This window comes from Anopheles nili, chromosome 3 (assembly GCF_943737925.1).
Source record: "Anopheles nili chromosome 3, idAnoNiliSN_F5_01, whole genome shotgun sequence".
In the NCBI taxonomy this organism is placed as follows: domain Eukaryota; kingdom Metazoa; phylum Arthropoda; class Insecta; order Diptera; family Culicidae; genus Anopheles; species Anopheles nili.
In genome coordinates, this window is record NC_071292.1 from 49,486,606 (window position 1) to 49,505,421 (window position 18,816).

The 18,816-nt window shown below is 49.5% G+C and overlaps 2 protein-coding genes across 3 annotated transcripts; one reads left to right on the plus strand and one right to left on the minus strand.

Annotated features, from left to right (window-relative positions):
- Positions 1–15,129: 15,129 nt before the first annotated feature.
- Positions 15,130–16,711, plus strand: LOC128724518 (methyltransferase-like protein 25B). Its single transcript, XM_053818243.1, has 4 exons — positions 15,130–15,219; positions 15,281–15,726; positions 15,799–16,559; positions 16,635–16,711. Exons 1-4 carry the CDS (start codon positions 15,130–15,132, stop codon positions 16,709–16,711), a joined length of 1,374 nt encoding a protein of 457 aa, XP_053674218.1.
- Positions 16,712–16,735: 24 nt separating this feature from the next.
- Positions 16,736–18,543, minus strand: LOC128725199 (peptidyl-alpha-hydroxyglycine alpha-amidating lyase 1). 2 transcript variants are annotated; one of them, XM_053818924.1, is made up of 2 exons: positions 18,353–18,543; positions 16,736–18,232 (listed from the first exon to the last, which is right to left on the minus strand). In XM_053818924.1, the coding sequence occupies exons 1-2, from the start codon at positions 18,492–18,494 to the stop codon at positions 16,983–16,985; spliced, it is 1,392 nt and encodes a 463-aa protein (XP_053674899.1). In that variant the 5' UTR covers positions 18,495–18,543; the 3' UTR covers positions 16,736–16,982. The 2 variants fall into 2 exon arrangements, with proteins under 2 accessions (XP_053674899.1, XP_053674898.1); XM_053818923.1 differs by having other exon boundaries at positions 18,317–18,543.
- Positions 18,544–18,816: the final 273 nt, after the last annotated feature.

Genomic DNA, 18,816 nt, shown 5'->3' on the forward strand with positions numbered 1-18,816 from the left:
CCCCGAGGCCCGGGATGCGCAACCTAATTCATGCGCATCTTGCGAACGGTTCGTGCTCATCTGAATGTCATTCGCACGTCTCGCCATTATTCCCGCTTCAACGACGAACCAAAGGATCTCTCTCTTTCATTTTATCGCTCTTTTTCGTTCTCCCTTTCGTTGTCTTGGGATGCTGCTGACGCACACGCGTGAAGAAGGAATCTCGTGACGAAGAAGGAAACACGTTGACATTTTTTCTAAGAACGCACCATCTCAAACGTCTCGCGTAGCAAGATGAAGCACGAATCAGGCGAACGCCGGCGCATGTTGGCATGCGTTCAGACGGGTTCGCTAAACATCCATCTCGAGGTGTTCACTGTTTTGTTAGCAAGGCAGAGAAAAAAAAGGACCCGCCATCATTTGAATCTCGCAGAACTGTTTTGTTTAAATCGTCGTAATATTTGGTTAATGTAATGAAGGATCCAAATTCGCTTGCTTCAAACGTTTGGCCTACTTCGATTGGTAGCGTGTCAAGCTTCCTTCAAAGGGAATTTCAAACGGTTACATTCCATTCCCGCACACGATATCATTCTCACAACGTTCTCAAAGCAGTTAAAGCATGTCACTTCTCGTGCGTATGGAAATATACCTGTTGCGATAAAACCCCGAGTGGAAACGCTATAAGAAGACGGAAGAAAGCCTCCCCTAACGATGGGGTGGCAGAAAGGTCAAACAACCGATGGGACAAACGTTGTTCCGACCTGACGTTCGAACGTTCTGCATCACGCCGATGTCGCAACCTTGAACTGGCTGTCAAGAAAGAGCAAATCTCGGCAGAGCAAAGCGACCAACGAGCGCAAAAGCTGCTGGAGGTTGCTATATGTTTTGCTGTCGGGGCGGTCAAACTGGTTGCTTATCGTGGCGTTTGACCGCTATGACCTTGATCCAATGGAAGCCTAATTCTGCGGGCTGCAAGATTTCGGCTCTGATACGGGTGGAAGACTAGTTTTGGAGTGTTTTTTTTTGTGGTCGCAAACCTAGTGATTTGCGCGTCGACAGCCGAGAGTCTCTTAGAGCTTCATGAGTGGTAGCTTTAGGAGAATAGAATGTAAAAATGCATCACTTATTGAGTGACACTCAAATGATCAGAAGCTCGATTCTCAGTTTTTGGCCCTAAAACATCCTTTTCCTTGCCATTCCGTCGTTATATGGAAGCTAATTAACATAAAAATAAATTTTATTTTGTCATAAACTCAAATATTCTTGTCTTTAGAAAGCTAACAAAGGTACTGCTTAATAGGTCCTTATCCTACATATCCTCAACGTACCCTACAATGTCTACTGTAACTCTGAACACGGGTAATTCTTAGAAGATGGTAGGCTTGGCTAAATTAAGAGGAGAAACGTTTCATTTACTTCAGGGAAATGCCATTTATGATCTTGGATTCCTCGGGAATTTAACCACCAAAGAAACAACACAACAATCCTGGACCATATGTGTGCTAAGATAAGCAGAATTCTCCAATTGACAATCGAGCTGATCTGCTCACATGTAGTGTTCAAGAAAATACTAAGTAAAAAGCAGCGCCGAAAGGAAGTGCGCCTATATGCCGAATTTTGTGTAAATTTTATTTGATGAACACATTTTCTTTACGACATATCATTGAATAAGGATATTCTATCCTTAAGTCTGTAATGTTCACCATGTGCCAATGGAATTTAAACTCGAGTAATTTGCGGTCAGAATCCGACACACCAATCATTAAGTTTGCTAACATATTAAGGAACTGTAATATCAATGATTGCATTTGACAATACTTTTATTCAATTTAAATTTTCAATATACAGCTGAATTTTGCTCACATACCCGGTGCACGCATATCTCAAACCTGCTGCTCAACCTGAGCTTGCCGCAAAGCACTTCTGTCGATGAAAAAAACGTTCCAAAAACAGCCTTAGAATGCTGCACCATTCTGCGTTCCCCGGAAAACTCGTACTTTAATAAGTCATCTACATTGGGCGCCTCCACCCTTGATAAGGGTAATAAACCACCAGCCCCCGAAAGGATAATCCATCCAGAAAGCAACCCCCCCCAGCAGGCGCTTTAGGCTTCGCAGTGTGGGCTATTAATTTTGTGTGTCTCTCGTATCAAATGCCACATTTTTCGTCCATCCCACAGGCGCGCTCCAATGCGAGCCTTGCTCTTGGATCTATTCTCGGCACCGGAGGTCACCATCGATGTGTGTGTAGCTTCTGACGACAGATGCCGCTAGCTATTTTCCTCCTTTTTTTGCATTATCCGGTTTCACTAGCTTTCCACCGAGCGCCGAATGCACGCGCTCTGTATCGAGCACCGTTGCTAGGGTTTTTGGATGTGATCCTTGATACATATAGACGCGAGCAGCAACGGGAGAAAGCGAAAGACAGAGAGAAAAGCTCCTACCAACCGTTTTGTATGCGTGCCCCAGCATCGGTCCCGAATAAATGCTAGACATCGGAGCCTGTACGAGCGCAACAGGTGAAAAACCGGACGCATGGAGACGAACCATTTCCCGGAAACGGAGGCCACCGTTTATTGTCCGTGTCAGCGTGCGCCAGGTGCGCATCACGCCCTCCCTCCTGCCCAGGACCTCTCCCTATAACAGGGGCGAGTGCTATTTTCTTTCACCGATGAATTCGGTTTCTTATTTGTTTTTTTCAACAACGCACGCTCGCGCGCGCTGTACGCGGCGTTGCGGAAACCTATCGCATCATTATCCATCTCGAGTTCGTGGAATGGTCTTGATATGGTCGCTTCGATAAGGGCAAGGATCTTTTGGTCCGTTGGTGCGCCGGCCACCTGAGATCGAGAGGTTGGAGTTGTTGGTGCGAAAGTGGACTCCTTCTTCGTCCTGCGATGGCGGTGAAATCTGCTCGCTCGCGTCGGAATGCGGATTTTTCGTGTCGTGGCGAATTCAAGCGAGCGCACAAAAATCGAACAAATCATGGCTCAATCGATGATGGAAAGAGCAGTGAATGTGAAATGAGAAATCGTGAAAAGCTCTGCTATATATCATCCATTCCGGCGTGGAAAAGCGGAAACGGAACACCTTTTTCGGTGGGTGCCATCGAGCAACCGGAGGAAACTGTTTCAATACAAACACACACACACGTGGGGGTGAAAAATCACATGTTCTGTCGCCCTCACACGCACGCGAACGCACACCGGTTGGCGGGCTTCGAAAGCTCCCACAACATCGAAAGCAACGAAACGCAGCACAACTGTGTGGATGATTGCTGCGACAAGAGATAAATGTCAGGGCGTATTTATGCTGTGCGTTGGCGTTGCGGTTGCCCACGGCAACGGTCGCAGGAGTTTGGAACATGAAGCAGCATTTATTTATACCCTCCAGACGTGTGGCGGTGGTGTGGCTGCTCCGAGTGATGGAAGAAAATGTGTACATCAATGCGCACCTTTCGGCAAAGCCCCCGGACATTATCTGCATACCAGCCTCGCGGGAATCGAGGCAATCGAGAGAGAGAGAGCGAGTGAGAGAGAGAGAAAAAAAAGGAATCTTCCACCCAGCCAGCTATTGAAAGCGAAATTGCAAGAAAAGCGGGAAAAAAGCATCAAAAAACGCGCGCCATTCCGTCTCCATGGCAACACGGTCGGCGTCACCTTGATTGTCTGTTCTGCCATATTGGGGGGATGTTTGATTTGGCACACGCGCAAACGAGCCTTTAATGCCTTTCTTGAGCCTCCTGGTGTCGTTATTTTTTTCTCTTTCTCTCTTTTTTTTCGGGCGCCAAGCGACCGGTAACATTGAACGACTAGAAATGGTTTCAATTTTGTGAGAGTGCTTCTTTTTTTCATTGGTACACTTTTCCGAGTAATGAGACGACTCGCGAGCACTTCAAACGGTTGCTTGCGAAATATCTCGAAATCGTCATGAGAACGAAACGTGGGCCAGGGGGTGTGTTTTGTGACTGCTTCTTCGTCCCTTTGAAGGGCACGGGCGGGCCAGAGATGAAGGTTTGGATGATGGATACAATCGCGGTCCAGTGCACTCCTTCGACATCGCATCGGAGATCAGGAGACGAAGGAAAAGCCAGAAAAGCAAGGAAGAAGGTTCAATTGTTACATTTTTCGCAGCGAATTTTCCCGACAGTAATTCCGCCCTGGGAGGAGGAGATGATCGCGAAAGGCTGCTTTTCAGAAAACGATCAGGACAATAAACGATGTAAAGTTGTTTTTCTTTTTGAAAGCTCTAATGCCCATCTTTCCCGGTTTTATTTGCCGTTCGAACACCCTGCACTAGACGAATGGAGCTTTTTTGGACAGTTTTCCGCACAATATTCATCATCATTTTCCACTCGAGCTTCTTGTACCTTGTATGCCCCGCAAAGACTCCGTCTCACACAAACTCAGCTCGCAAGAAAAGCTAACGCGCAACAAGTGCCTCGCTCAGGAGCCTAGGGCATGTGCGTTCGAAGGGAAAAAAGGCTTTCCTCTCGAAATGCGTGCAGCTCGATCGATCTGCCCAACCCAATAGGTTCAAATTCGATTGCCACCCTTTCTCCTAGCTACATGCTAACACTCTCTCACTCTCTCTCTTTCTCTCTGTTTCACGATCATTTTGTCTCCCACAACTCACCGTCCGCGGTTGACGTCAGAAGGAGGGAAGTTTTCCCAAATAAATTTTCAATGAACCAACCAAACGGCACATCAGCCCCAAAAAGCACACGAACGCGATGTGGTGAGGACTTGCGTCAAAGTTCAATTACCGTTAAGCGCAAAAGCGACCCCTCCTCTCGTTGATCGGTGCTGCCAATGGCCGCGGTCAGCCAGGTATGTTCCGCTGAAACGGAAAAAGCAGCATGAAGAAGCATCGGATAGCTTTCTTCGGGCTGTGGGCTTCGAAAATAAATGGCAACAAAAAGAATGGCAATGATCTTGCGGTCTCTTCTGGCCAGCCCGGGCTCGGAGTAATTGATGCTCTCCGTTTTGATGAGGAATCCGTCTTGACTGGCGTTGCCAGTTTCCGCGAAAGCAGAGCCCTACCATTGTTGACCATCGGGCGGTTTCGGTAACCAATCGGAAAAATTGATCCATTGATGGATGTTTTGGGGGGGGGGAAAAACATCCGGAAAAACGGATAAATAATCACCCAAAAAAGCCCCAACACCGCTCGGTTTGATTTTTTTCCAAAGCGTGAGCTGTTTTTCCATCCAAAGAAAAATTTTCCCCCTCCATTGCGTGCACGGGAAATCAATTATAACGAGCATAACGAGCTGGGAAGGATGTAATATTTCTCCCGCAATATTCCACCATTGGGGGATGCAATTTGTTTGTGTCTTTAACAACAACAAAAAAAGACACACCAAACCAGATACGAGTTAGATGCTCTCGCTTAAAGGCACCCAAAGGGCCAAAGGTCAACATATTGGTTTCGACGGTTCGCGCGATTCCTGTGATGGGTTTGTGGCATTATTCAACCGCCCCCTTCAACGGTATGTCACCCGTCCAGCTGTTGGATGCGATAAGATACAATAGACCGGGCTCTCTCAGTCCGCGGTTTTAACCATATCCGACTCAATCTGGTTCCGATTGCAAAGGGACCCAAGAAAAAAAAGGGCGCCCGGGAGAGGCAGTTTCCATTTGCACAACAAACCCTTTATTCTCATTGTTCGATCGGGCGCGACCGGTGGCCAGTTTTGGTGACCCTTTTTGGTTGGCCTTAGACGAAGAAGAGCGTTCGATTTTAACGTACAGATGGCCGTTCTGTTGGGTTGTTTATTATTTATTTATTCGCTCGTTTTTCGCTGTTGCTTCTGGTGATGTATTTTTTTTTTCGCCCCGTGCGCACCCGATAAGGACCGTGAAATGGAGTGATAAAAATAAAAGAACGTTTGGAAAAACGGCGGGTGTGTGATAAGCGATTTTGCGAAGCGCAACCATCGCGCAGATAAGCGAACACTCTCACGCTAGACGGTGGCACACGCTCGAGGTGCTGGGATGTGCGCGAAATAAACAAAAATAAAAGGGAGGGTTTGTTTAAATCAAACGAGATGGTGGAGCCTTCGTGCGACCTTAAAACCCTCCCCGAGACAGCTGGTTGGGTGGCTTAAGCTATCAAGCAAACGGGCGGTTTGTTGTGCGAAAATCCTGACGACACTCGCGTGGATTTAATAAAAGCCAACCTTCCCATCGTCCCCCCCCCCCCCACTGTCATACTCAAAATGGGGAATAAAAAGGTACCCGAATCAACCGGCACGAGATTAGGCGCGAAATTCAAACGCGCCCCGCGTCGGTGACCATAATTTTTTTTTGAGTGAAAATTTCATTTTCCTCGCAATGGAATTCGCACATTCCTTCCGTGGGCGCTGGAAATGAAATTAGCGCGCCCGGTGAAACAAAAAGTGACTCCCTCGCGCCGCCACTTGGCTGGGAATAGCATTCGCGGAATCGTCGCCTAGCGCCCTTCGCAGAGCGAATCATCAGAAGATGGTCTAAAGGTTGCGTTGATTCGTTTATTCCCTCTGTACGGAAGGTTTCAAATTTCGAAGGGCTCCAACCGAAAGGGCGCCACGACGGGTTTAAGGCACGTGGAAAATGGGCAAAGTAACCCCCCTCGGATTTACTGGGGGGGGGGTTTCCACGGGCTGTGGGTGGTGGTTTTGGAAATGAATTCGACAAGCATCGATGGCAGCGATTGGAAGCTAATGGTGATTAAATCTAATCTACTTCTCATCGTTTTGGAGCGACGAACGCAAGCAAAGGACATGCCTCGAATGTCCTCTTCCTCGGTTCGTTCGCGTGTGGGAGTTGTTTTTCTCGGAAGCCGCCATTTTTTGTTGTTGTTGTTGTTGTTGTTGTTGGCATGTGCGTCCTTTGGCATGCGAAGGATAAATCCCCACAACCCCCGGGGGATGGAGCCGTTCTCGATCTCGAGCAATCGTTAATGACCTTGGTAATGATTCTTTGCCTTGCTTCGCCCGCTGATGGTGGCCTCGCAACTTTTCTCCATCTCTCTTGCACCTCTCTCTCTCTCTCTCTCACTCTCTTACTCGCTTTTTGGAAAAAGTTTTCCCATCGACGGCAAATCGAGGCATGTTTTCGATTTCCTCGTCGTCACCTGGCAGCGCGGAAAAGCGCCAATTAGCAAATTACAATCTCGCTTGGCAGCGCGAACAGGTATTGGAGAGAGAAAAAAAAAATCACCATCGCAGGATATCGGCTGAAGGACGAAATGCTCACCATCCGGACGGAGGAGGGTAAACGTTTCGCATCGTTTGCTTGTTTTGATTTGCAAAAGATAACACTCGCTTAAGGCTGTTGGCCCTTCGCAGCCATCCTCGCTTGCGTTGTGCACGATGGCGAGCCATTTTCAAAACTATCGAGGGTCGTTTCCTCAACTAATCGCGTGCGCCTAGTAACAGCACTTAAAGTACACCACAAAACAACGAGTTTTTGTGTAACGAAGTTTTTTTTTTTGGGATAAATCACCCGGCTTTTTACTGCCAATTGTGTGTCGCGCACTGGACAACTTTTACATCGCTGCGGCAGATAATTGCTTTTTCCACACAATGTTGCGTTAGTTCGTTCGGTGGGGGTTTTGGGAAAAGCACTTACAAAAAAAACGATCACTCACAGGAAGCCACTTTGCGCCACTACACGCTGTATGCGTGTGTGACTAATTTATTATCTAAAAAACCGCCTCGAACCGGTGTCGATTTCAACCCCCCAAATGCATAGTATCTGGTTTTTTTCTTCTGTTGATGTTGCCAAAAAACGCGCGTCACCCAAAATCTGAGACGTGAGCGAAGGTCATCGATGCGAAATGTTAACATTCCACACTGACACACACACTCACACCAGCATGGTTTTTATGCTCGCCCGATAAGCGATACGCGATCGTCGTTTTTTTTTTTGCTTGGCTTGCCCCCCCATCACACCAGCCCCCACCAATCATCATCAATCTCGGGCGGTTCGAAAACAAATCAATAAAAATTGCCCAAAATTGCTCTCATCGCGCAGCGTCGCCGGCTGAAGTGCATTCGGAGGTGAAGGTTTTTTTTTTCTCGGTTGTACAGCATAAAGAAAAACTTTAAATGGTTTAAAAATTGTGTTACGAAATACGCGTGCTGTGGCAGGCAGCCAGTCAGCAAACCGATAGCAAACCGTGTTAGGTAGCTGCTTTATCATCGAATCTAATGAGCCAGCAGCATCTTCTACCCTCGAACGTTCGTTTTGAGGGTGATTGGAGGGGGGTGGAGGTGGGATGGTGGGGCATGAGAGCGCGCAAACAGATGATGATCTTGCGCGCGAGGCGCCGTACGCAAGCAAATACGCGCGCGCGGCAATGTTCGCCTTTTTTATGACGCGCGCGAAGGCAAATGGGATTACACGAGCCTCTACGGGGGGGGGGGGGGGGAAAGGGGGTGATGGAGATGAGAAGGGGTGGGAAGTCGGTCGCAGATGGGACGATATGATAAAACAAAAAGCCACACAACTGCCCCTCAGAAACACAACAACGCGCTTTTCGTTGGTGGTGTTGGCGCGCCCACACACACACACACACACACGCGCATTTTCGCGTGAACGTCCGCAACATCACCACACCATTTAGTGACGCATTCCTTGCAAACCTTTTTCACATACCCATCATCATCCAGCGAGTGTGTTTAATCGAATTTCATTGATGATCACACCACCCAGCTCAGCGTAGTGATCTTTGGTGAGCAAATTTGCTCACCATCCGCTTCTCACTGGTCACGGGGTTTGCGTCGCTTGCGAACGATCGGACGCACGCACGCACACCAGCACGCATCTCACCCGCGAAACACACATTTTTTTGTTGCTGCTCTAAAGCCGCCTCGCACCACAGATTAGTAACGCGTGTGTGTGCGCCCATGCTAGAGCGAGTGCGAACGATGCTCTCACTCTGTCTCACTCGCAAACAACGGCACTTGGACTTGGACTCTCGCTTCCTCGTTTGGTGCGATTCGAACAAATCAATGATGTCATAGCTACGCGATCTCCCCCACGAGGGTGGTGTTGGCCTTTTAGCTTGTTTGGGGTGCGCGCGCGCTTGTGTGCGCGATCGACTTTGATCGAGCTCTAGCCGACGAACAACGGGGGCCGATGCTGATGCTGGGGAAAATGAGGGAAAAAACGATGATGTTCCCCCCTTTCGAACGGGCTCGATAGAGCGCCGATCACTCGACTCGAAACGCTCAAAGAATACGCTTTCTTTCGAACGTAATAGCACGAATCACGCGCCTTACAATCACCCTCCCGAGAGAACATGCTCGTCCTTGTGGCTGATGATCGCGGCGAGCCAGCGACAACAGCGCGAAGAAAACAACACCCATCGCTCCCCCAGACGGGCGCTCATGGTGCTTTGGATTTGTTGTGGCCTCCCAGTGTGCTTGACACGACTCACACACGGAAGAAGAACAACAAAACTCCTCGCAAAGCGCGCTTTTATTCGGCCGAATGTGGTGTATGACGCGCTTGCGCATCTTTTTCAACACCTCGAGCAACGGCAGCGGCCATCGTCGCCGGGAAACGCTCCGGGAGATGGAAACAGGCAGCACTGGTAGGGGACCAAAATCGTGCTGACGATAAAGAGGACGACATGATACGTTCTAATGGTTGGTTTGGGGTTTTTTTGTGCTACCCTTCAAGATGAAATGAATGTCTGACGAAGGATGGCCGCTCTTACACGTGCACCAGGAGGTTGAATAACTCCTGCGACTTGCTGAAGAATCTCCTCCGATCGAGCGAAAAAAGGACTACGTGGAACGTTCCCGCAGAATCTCCGTTTCCATGATCAAACCCCCAGCGCAGCGTTTCGGTGCAGTTTCACTTTTACGGGTTGCAATTGCAATCTTTCCCATTGCACAATGGCGGGCCCCCCCACAAAACGTGGTTGTTGCTGAAAATCGGTCGGACGAAAAATTCGAAAGGACGTGAAAGTAAACCTTCTCTCGCAACAAGCGTTCCATTGGATAAGGTTCGACTGTTTCTTTTGCTACTCCTTCTGCTCCTAGACATCCTTTCCCAGGAGACGAGTTTTTGGTGGCCGGTTTTTGCGATGGCATTGTTGCTATTATTCGTGGCTTTTTGGCGCGACGCATTCGCTTTCCTTTGACCATGGCCAGGGAGAGGTTTGTACGGCAGTTGCATTAACGCAATATGTTAATGCTCCGTCCGAGACCGGCGAATGGAATCGTCTTCAGCACGCAACATCGTAAACGTTCGTCCACGGTTTCGGAGGTTAGAGCGCGATGAAATGTGGCGGTTGTTTTTTTTTCGTTTTTTTTGTTTGCCTTTTTACACCATCAAATTTCGATTTCTCGTTGGCGAGAAATTCGGCCACTCGTGTTGCGTAACCGACGACGACGGGGGTTTTGAATTTTAAGCTCATCCAAGTAGCCATTCTAGGTATTTTTTTTCCCATTACCTGATATTTTTTAAGCAGGTGAATAACACGTTTTACCCAACCTGTTAGCTTCGAGATCGTTCTCGGGATCTGCTGGAGCTGAAATAAGCACACAAGTGTCCTTTACCAGATAAATCATTCAATACCCTCGTGCCTGTGAAGGCCAAAAATTCGATTAAAGCAAAGCCCGGCCAGCTTCTTCTGTACGTCCGGTGCCCAAAAAAGGTAGCAAAACAACAGGCGCCATATCGCCAGCTCTTCCGAGGAAAAATGTGTCAAAAACACAAATTAATCTTTTCCCGCTAACTCCGGACCGCTTTGCTTTCGTTTGAAGATGCCAAATGCCTTCTGCCATTACCAAGACAAAAAAAAACACCTCAGCACGCGCGTGAGGATCCGCAATAAAACCCTCAAAGGAAAGGAAAAAAACAAGCGCGCGCCTTTCCAAACCGTTTTTGATCTTTAATCTTCAAACCCGGCCGGAACACACCCTCAATGGGCAACCGGCCGAGGCGCCATGACGACGATGGAAATGGAAAAACAACCGACGACGGTTCGCAAATAAAACATAAACCCACCGAACGCCAAAAAGCACCCTTGCAAAGTGGTGGAAAATGCTTCACCCCCAGCATGCATCCTTGAAGCGAAGGTGCGACAAGAAGACAGAGCGACATCCGTTTGTCGGTTCTATTTGCTCAGGTTCATATCATCGAAGCTAGACACATGCGTAGAGAGGTCAAAGCTTCTTCGAAGAGGCACTCCAATGCCTGGCAAAAAAGGGGCTCCTAAAGGACTCCAGCCACAAGAACTCAACCCAAAGCACCAGCAAAAAAAAAACCGGCCAACAATCGTACGCATGAGTTTGCACTTTTCTCCCTCTCTCTCTCTCCCCGGAAACTGGAAAAGCGAGATGCCTTCCGCGCACGCCTGTTGAGCACGATGACCTGTCCACTATCCATCATCGATCATTAAGCAAAGGCATTCCCCGATCCCGAAAGGGCGAACTTCTCGATCGCGATTATAATGAGCCTCCGACCACACGGGGGGAAGAAAAGAGGGGCAAGAGAAGAGAAGAAAAAAAACCAGGGGGGAGGGGGGTTTAATAATTTGCGCCACCACAAGCACAACCAACCCACCGGGGGGACGGCCTGACGTGTGGTCAGATCGAACCAGAAAGCGGGATCCTCCTTCCCAGCTGAAGCTGTTCTGCTTCTCGGTGCCGCGGTAGGGAAACCAGTCTTCGGGTTCTGATTTGGAACTGGTTCACGCATCGAGCAGGAAGATGGCAGAAGGTGGAAGGAAGTCGGCTGCTGAAACGAGATCGTGTGTGGAGAAACGCGACGACGACGACGAATAGTTTCATCTTATCGAGCGTGTTTTAATCTCGCACAGAGAGTCAACGCAAGCTTGTCTAGGTGGTGCTTGAAGCGAAGGTTTGAGACGCAACAGAGGATGCAACCTGTCGAACACCTTCTGCAACCTGAGCGTGTGTGTGTGTAAACCAAAGCACATTTCGAGTGCCTGAGGCAAACAAAAATTCGAAGGCAGGTGATTTTTCGTTCGTTCGTTCGTTTACGAGCACAAAACCGGTAGATCACCAAAACGAGTGGTTGATTGAAATTAGCCACTTTTGGGCCATCCATGCGCGCATGCTACCGATGTCCTTTCGATTTACCATCCACACGCAGGATCAGAAGGAATGAATGAGCCATTCTTTCGCCCCCAAAGGCCACCAATTTCCCATGATATAATGTACCAACTCTCCCGGCCGTCGGTGGCATCAATTGCACACAAAACATAATAGGATGCCTAACACTATCCCTCACTCTCACGCTTCGGTTCCCGGGTTCCCCTTTTTTTGGAAGGACACCAACAACCTAAAGAAGAAAATGGCACACACACACACATTGCAAAAGCGAGCGGAAGAAAGGCGAAATAAATAAGTAAGTGCCCCAAGGGGAGAGAGAGCACTCTCTAACGCCGCGTGTGCCGAGGCTTCTTCGCAGGGTGTAGGGCTTCGCAAAACGAAAGAAACGAGGAAGACTTATCTAAGGATAATTTTTCGTCCCCCCCCCCCCCCCCCATTGACCAATCGAGACCCCCGCCAGTAGCCACAGTGGGGGGAGGGGGAATGGAAAAAGGAAAAACCGCATCGCCAACGACGGCCTTGAAACTCTCACCATGGGGGTGGGTGGGGAATGGTGACGTTAGTATCGATACCGGGGGTGGGCCGGTGGGGGTGGAAGGTCAACAAGGGGGCGGGGGGCGCTCTCGTTTGGCTTCAGGCAGAATAATGCCATTCCGAATTGCGATTGTGCAAACACACAGGCACACACGCAACGTGCGAAAGAGAGAGAGAGAGAGTGTGTGTGGGAGTGGGAGGGTGGGGGTGACACGGAGAAAAGCGAAAGGAGCGGTTGATGGTCCATTTTTTTTTTTTTGTTCATTCGATCCACGAGTGAGAAAAGTGAGCTCCTGAGGAGGGTCCTTCTCTCTGCTGCAAAGGATGCTTCTCTTCACTTGCCGCCTGAGCCCTTATCACTCATGCCCTGTGAATGAACGACCGAACGAAGCCAGAGAAGCAACAAGTATTTGCATACGTTTTCTGCTCCTGGCGCGCTCTGTACTACCTGTGCTGGTTTTATGCTGCACTGCTGGCTGGTTGGTTGGTTGGTTGGTTGGTCAGCTCACATACAAGCGCGAGCGCGCACCTTTCTCCTTTTGCTCTCGAGGGAGGGGAGAGGGAGGGGGGAGAGGGGGGGCTTTTTATTATGCTGTGGGTTTTGTGTTGAGGCCGGTTCAGAACGTCAACCCACGGGGGAGGGTTTGTTCTTCTACACCCATACACTCAAAAGGTGCGCGCAGGTCGCAAAAAAAAACAACGCGAGCAAAATCCCCACGAGAGTCCTTACGAAAGAGCCAACTCGCTCTTCCTCCTCCACCCACAACAGGTTTATCGCCCCTTACCCCCACCCCCGCATGCTACTTACCGTAAAGCTCGCGAAGGTCCTCTTTAGTGGGGAGTTTTTTGGGGTCTCCCAAGAAACGGTCCAAAATCAAACCCCGGTGCGCCCGGGTTTTTGGCTCGCCAAATCAATCTCCGAGGCGGAATTTATGCTTCTCTCAGCCAAACTCACCCCCAAAATCCACACAATGCCAATCACCCGCGTACGCACACACACACACAGCCACACACGCACACAGCTGATGCTTGTCGACGTTGGTGGTGAAGGCGACTTTGCTTTGCTGGCGATTTCTTCACAGCATCCTGTTTCACTCTCTCTCTCTCTCGGTCGCGCGCGATCACCCGTTCGATGGCACACGCACAACGTTCACACACACACGCACGTTATCACGCACATGAGATGGAGCACCATCTCACGGAATATCGCCCGTCCCCAACCAGAAAGTGCTCCTGTTCGTCCTCAACGCCAAAAACCAAACCACACGCGCCGCCGGTGGCTTTTTGTTGCTCCTTCTTCCTGCGTGTGTACTGTTGCACACCAACGAGACGTGCTTTTGTGTGCTGTATCCCGGGGAATTATCGGACAAACTGCTGCTGCTGCTGCTGCTGCTGCTGGTTTGCCTATAGTAGGCTGGGCGCCCGTTCGCTTTTTCGCTTCCCTTTCGTGGTCCAGCTTCGTTGCGGCGAAGCTACGCTATCAATAATTATCACTTGAGCTGTTTCCTTTCTTCACCCACCACCCCGAGGAGGGTCTTCCTCTCTGATTACCACCCTCCCCCGCCCAACGGTCTCTCTCTCTTTCTCACTCTTTCGCCTCGGTGCTGTTCCTTCGGTGGCGTAAGACTCGCTTTCCGCGCGTTCACTGCACTTCCATTTGGCTGGCTTCTTTTCGCGTGCTAATTCATCTGCCACTGACCACCCCCCGCGTTTCCCACCCACGTCACGAAATCCTGCCACACACGCACGCACACAGCCACGACCACCAGAGGTGTGTTGCTTTTTGCGTTCGAGAACCGTGCGTCGCACTTGTTGTTACGCGAGCACACCGACGCGTCAAGTGCACATCCCAGAAAGAAAGAAAAAAACGGGGAGCCGTTTTCGAAAGGTGCACAAATTCGCACGGGTTTTTGTGCCGCCTTCAAGCAAACCCCCTTTTCGGGCCGACGATCCGCTGTTTTTTCGCGTCACTTCCGTCACAAAACAGAAACAGCACTTCATAAACAAACCCTCACATTGTGTCTGGCTCACCGCGTGTGTCTGTCAAAAACGCGTATCAGCTGATGCGACGAAGGGTGTGGGAGGGTGTGGGAGGACTATCGGACCCGTATATTATCGGGAATTTCCGTGATGCTGGGCACTGGGGGTCTCTGCTGCGATAACGAGAGAGGTCTCCCGCCAACGAGGTTCATGCACGGATTTAGCCTGAATTTAAGGACAGTTACCGCCCGCCAGTTACCGTTAATTACTGCTGCGAAAAAGGGTTCCCTAGGGTGCGATTGGTTTCCCCGCAAAATCGGTGTAGCCACAACACATTCCTCCACCTTTTGTAGCGCTATGTGCTGGATTGTGTTTTGCACTGCCTGTGGGAGGGCTTTGACGCATGGTTTAGAATTTGGCTTGAAAGGTCGACCCCTCGACCGGGGGGTGTTAAACGTCAGCGCGAGCGCACTGACAGCTTAAGGTTGCTAGATGACGTGTGCGCATGAGGTGTGCCGTTGCGTGATGATAACGATGAGTTTTATAAACAAACCGACCGACATGAACGTGGAGGCGGAATTGCGAGAGAAAATTGCGCAAGCTTACCGGATCGTGCAACTTTACAGGGGGCTGATAGATGCGTATATTGTGGTAATGGATTGCGCCCGTGGAATTCTGTGAAATTTTCTGCAATAACACTTCATAATTTTAGGATTTCTACCGTTTAAGCCATTGGAACCGCCTTCCGCCCTGTTGGAGTCGATGTTTCGCGGACATACCGATTCAGCAATTACCGGAACTGCTTTCGTTCGATCGTAGAGAAAATGAGGTTCACGTGTGGCCTTTATCGGTGCTTACGTTGAGAGCACTTTTCCGCCAGCTAGTGCACACAAGATCTCAACCAACGGAAAAACCTGCTTCACATTCGAACGTAGTGTTTCGGCAACAGACGGCTTTGTTTCAAAAATCGGTTAAGCTCAAAAAGCGCCACGAGGTTGAGCAATTTGCAATCAACTGCTTTCACGAACCTTTAGGTACCTGTAGAACGCTGGTCGATGTTGGTTCGGGTCAGGGGAATTTAGCGCGAACACTTGGCTATGGATTTGGGTTTAGAATGTGCGGGCTGGAGCAGGAGGCATCCTTCGTCCACGCAGCAAGGTGTGGTTGGGAAATAGTACCAAAGTAGCACATAATAGCGGGATGTTTTAAATGCAATTTCTCTTCTCATAGACAAAAAGATGCTGAGCTATGGAGAAGGCTAACGAAAAACGATCCAACCTTGCAGCAAAGCCTTATAAATCCGGTGCATCTGCAGGCACGAGTTGACCTGCAGAATATTGACCCAATCGGGTTCGAGCAGATGGTTCGAACTGCGCTGAATCTTGAAACCGACGGTAGCCCATTCCAATTCGGACTAATCGGTCTTCACCCGTGCGGTGATTTAGCTCCTTCCTTACTTCGACTCTTCCTTGCTTGCTCGGGGTGTCGTTTCGTTAAGCTCGTCTGCTGTTGCTACATGAAGCTTTCCGTCACCGATTCGGTGCTCAAAGCAGCCGGAAACGTGGATGGATTTCCCCTCAGCAATTTTTGCCGCAACTCCGACGTACGTTTAAGCTACGAAGCGCGAGAAATCGCCTGCCATGCGATCGAACAGTATCGCGAAAAGCTCCGTGCTGATTATCACGAGCTTAAAGTGCACGCTTACCGGGCCGCTATCGAAAGTATCATCGTTCGATCGCGTCCCGATTTGCAGCGCTCAGGGCTGAAAGGAGGCATTAAAGCCGCGGATGTTACGTTCGAGGAGTACTGCCATCGGGCGGTTGTTGGGTTGGGGTTTTCAATCCCTCCCGAGGAGATCCATTCGGAAGAAACCCTCGCAAACATCGCCCGGTGGGAGGATGTCGTGAAGTTCTACACGCTACGGTTGATGTTTGCGCCACTGATTGAAACGATCCTCCTGTACGATCGGTTATTGTTTCTACATGAAAAAGGTATTTTTGCGACCCAAGGAAAAGGGATCGTTTAGAGATTTCTTTCACACAAACTTTGTTCCACTTCCCAAACAGGTCTGAAAGCCCGCATCGACGTCCTGTTTGATCCTTACATTTCGCCCCGGAATCATGCCATCACCGCGTACAAATGACCATCGAGATATGGGGCGTTCAGTCAGTTCGTGAAATATATTTAAATAAACAACCGTTATCGCTATTAAATACCCGCATAATTGCACGCATATGCAATTGCACATTGCCAATTGTGTTACATTAGCCCTTTCAGTCCTTCTGCTCGTCGTCAAGTCGTGTGTTTGGAGTGTTTCAAGTCAATCGTCAAGTCAGTCTCGATCACAGATCATACTGTAAATATAGGTTAAGGGATGTTTTGTTGTTTGGGAAATGCTTAAGTACCTGCATCCCTCATTCGCCCATATTCCGCAACGGCACTTCATCAAACTGGGACGGTGAAGCTCCCGAACGGAAGCATATAACTCGCGCCATCAGGATCACCAACAAGCTGGTCACGATCAACGTACTTACGATGGAAAATATCCCAATCGATCCTGCGGTTAGATCACTCGTGCCTCCCATCGCTTCTTTGTATGAAGCTTCCGGTGCATCCACAAAATGTCCACTAGCCGTTTGTTGTTCCCGCGGGAAAGTGGGTGATGGACTCGACAACACACGCGTGCGCCGAAATTTATGCACCATTTGTGGATTTAATTCCGCCACATACACCTCCGCACCATCATCCGTCACAGCCAGCTCGTGTGGGTTGCTGAACGCGTGCACCGTGTTGTTGGGTTGAAAACGACCCACAACACGTCCACCCACCATTTCGATGATGTAACCACCGACGGGTTTCGCATCGAGATCGAACTGTGGTCCATTAATCGTGTACAACAGCCCACCCTCGATGGGGATGTATTTTACGCTAAATAGCCGGCTACCAATTTCCGGGCTGCTGTACTGCGAGTGAAACGTTCCATTGCCCGTGTGGAAACATTGTACACGTCCTTGTTCGCGATCAGCAACACACAGCAACTCGCGATCGTTTGCCAATGTTAGCGCGTGAGGGATAGCAAAAAAGCTCTCCGGCACTGGTCCAGGAGGCAACGTAAAAGTGCGGGTTAGGGCGAATGAATTACGTCCCCAGGATAAAATGGGCAACCCATCAGCGGAGTACTTCACGATCCGTCCATTACAATACCCATCTGCGACGAAAAACTCGCCCGTTCGCATCACCGCAACCGCTGTTGGTTTGCAAAAGTGATACATCCCATCTCCGGGCTCAAACCGAGTGCCCAAGGCTAGCTCGGGTTGCGTCACCGATTGGTTTAGATTGAATTTAAACACCTGATGTAACGCCACATCCGTTAGCCAGTAGTTTCCCTCATGATCGATCGTCAAACCGTGCGGCATGTAGAAAAGCTTATCGCCCCATTCCTGCTGAAGTTGGCCGGTTTCGTGGTGAAATCGCAACACCGTGTGTTGATCGATGGGACCACCTGTTGCTTCCAGGTATCTGTTGGCCGTGTCGAATGAGCTAAGTGTCCAGACGTGCGATGCGCGGTGGAAAATCACGATATCGCCTGCCCCATCGATGGCTACGGCTGATACGGAGCCGAGCTTTCGTTCTAAAATTGGCCAGCTGGATACGTAGGTGTATTCTGTGGGTGGTGAGAAGTGAGAGCAAAAGAAAAAAGGGCCACAAAATTACACACAAACCTGGTACCAACGCCCAGCACTATTACTAGAGCTAGCCAGGCGTGAACTGAGAAAAATATTACCGTTATTAGTCGCGTTGAGCGATTGTGGAACTGCCTGTGGTCTAGCGTAAACGGTGTGGGGGTTTTTCACGAGATAAATGCATAACACTTTCAGGAAGAATATAATTTTGCACGCATTTGCACCACTCGAGACCGAGGTCATTGTTTTCGCCTTGCGATGCTAAAAGCTTATCGGTGAATTTGCTTTTACACGATTTCCTTCGCAACCGGAACGATGGGTTTGATAACGAAGAACACAAACACGGCACTGCTAGACGGCACTAGCGACGGTACATTCGAACTGTTGTACTTTGGTGTGTTGTTATTGCGGTGAATCTGTATCACGAGCAATTTTGAGCGCTCCGTAGACTGCGGGAAAATGTCGGCTGCTCGTTGGAACGAATTGGAACATTTTTCAAATCAATCCCGCATGCGTTTTGTGCCGATCGCGGGCGTTTTGTGCGATGGGTTTGTTGTTTGTTCAA

Coding starts and splice junctions, on each gene's coding strand:
- LOC128724518 (XM_053818243.1), top strand. CDS start 15,130: ATGAACGTGGAGGCGGAATTGCGAGAGAAAATTGCGCAAGCTTACCGG. Junction 15,220..15,280: donor TGATAGATGCGTATATTGTG/GTAATGGATTGC, acceptor TCATAATTTTAG/GATTTCTACCGTTTAAGCCA. Junction 16,560..16,634: donor ATTGTTTCTACATGAAAAAG/GTATTTTTGCGA, acceptor CTTCCCAAACAG/GTCTGAAAGCCCGCATCGAC.
- LOC128725199 (XM_053818923.1), bottom strand. CDS start 18,494: ATGACCTCGGTCTCGAGTGGTGCAAATGCGTGCAAAATTATATTCTTC. Junction 18,233..18,316: donor TTCACGCCTGGCTAGCTCTA/GTAATAGTGCTG, acceptor CACCACCCACAG/AATACACCTACGTATCCAGC.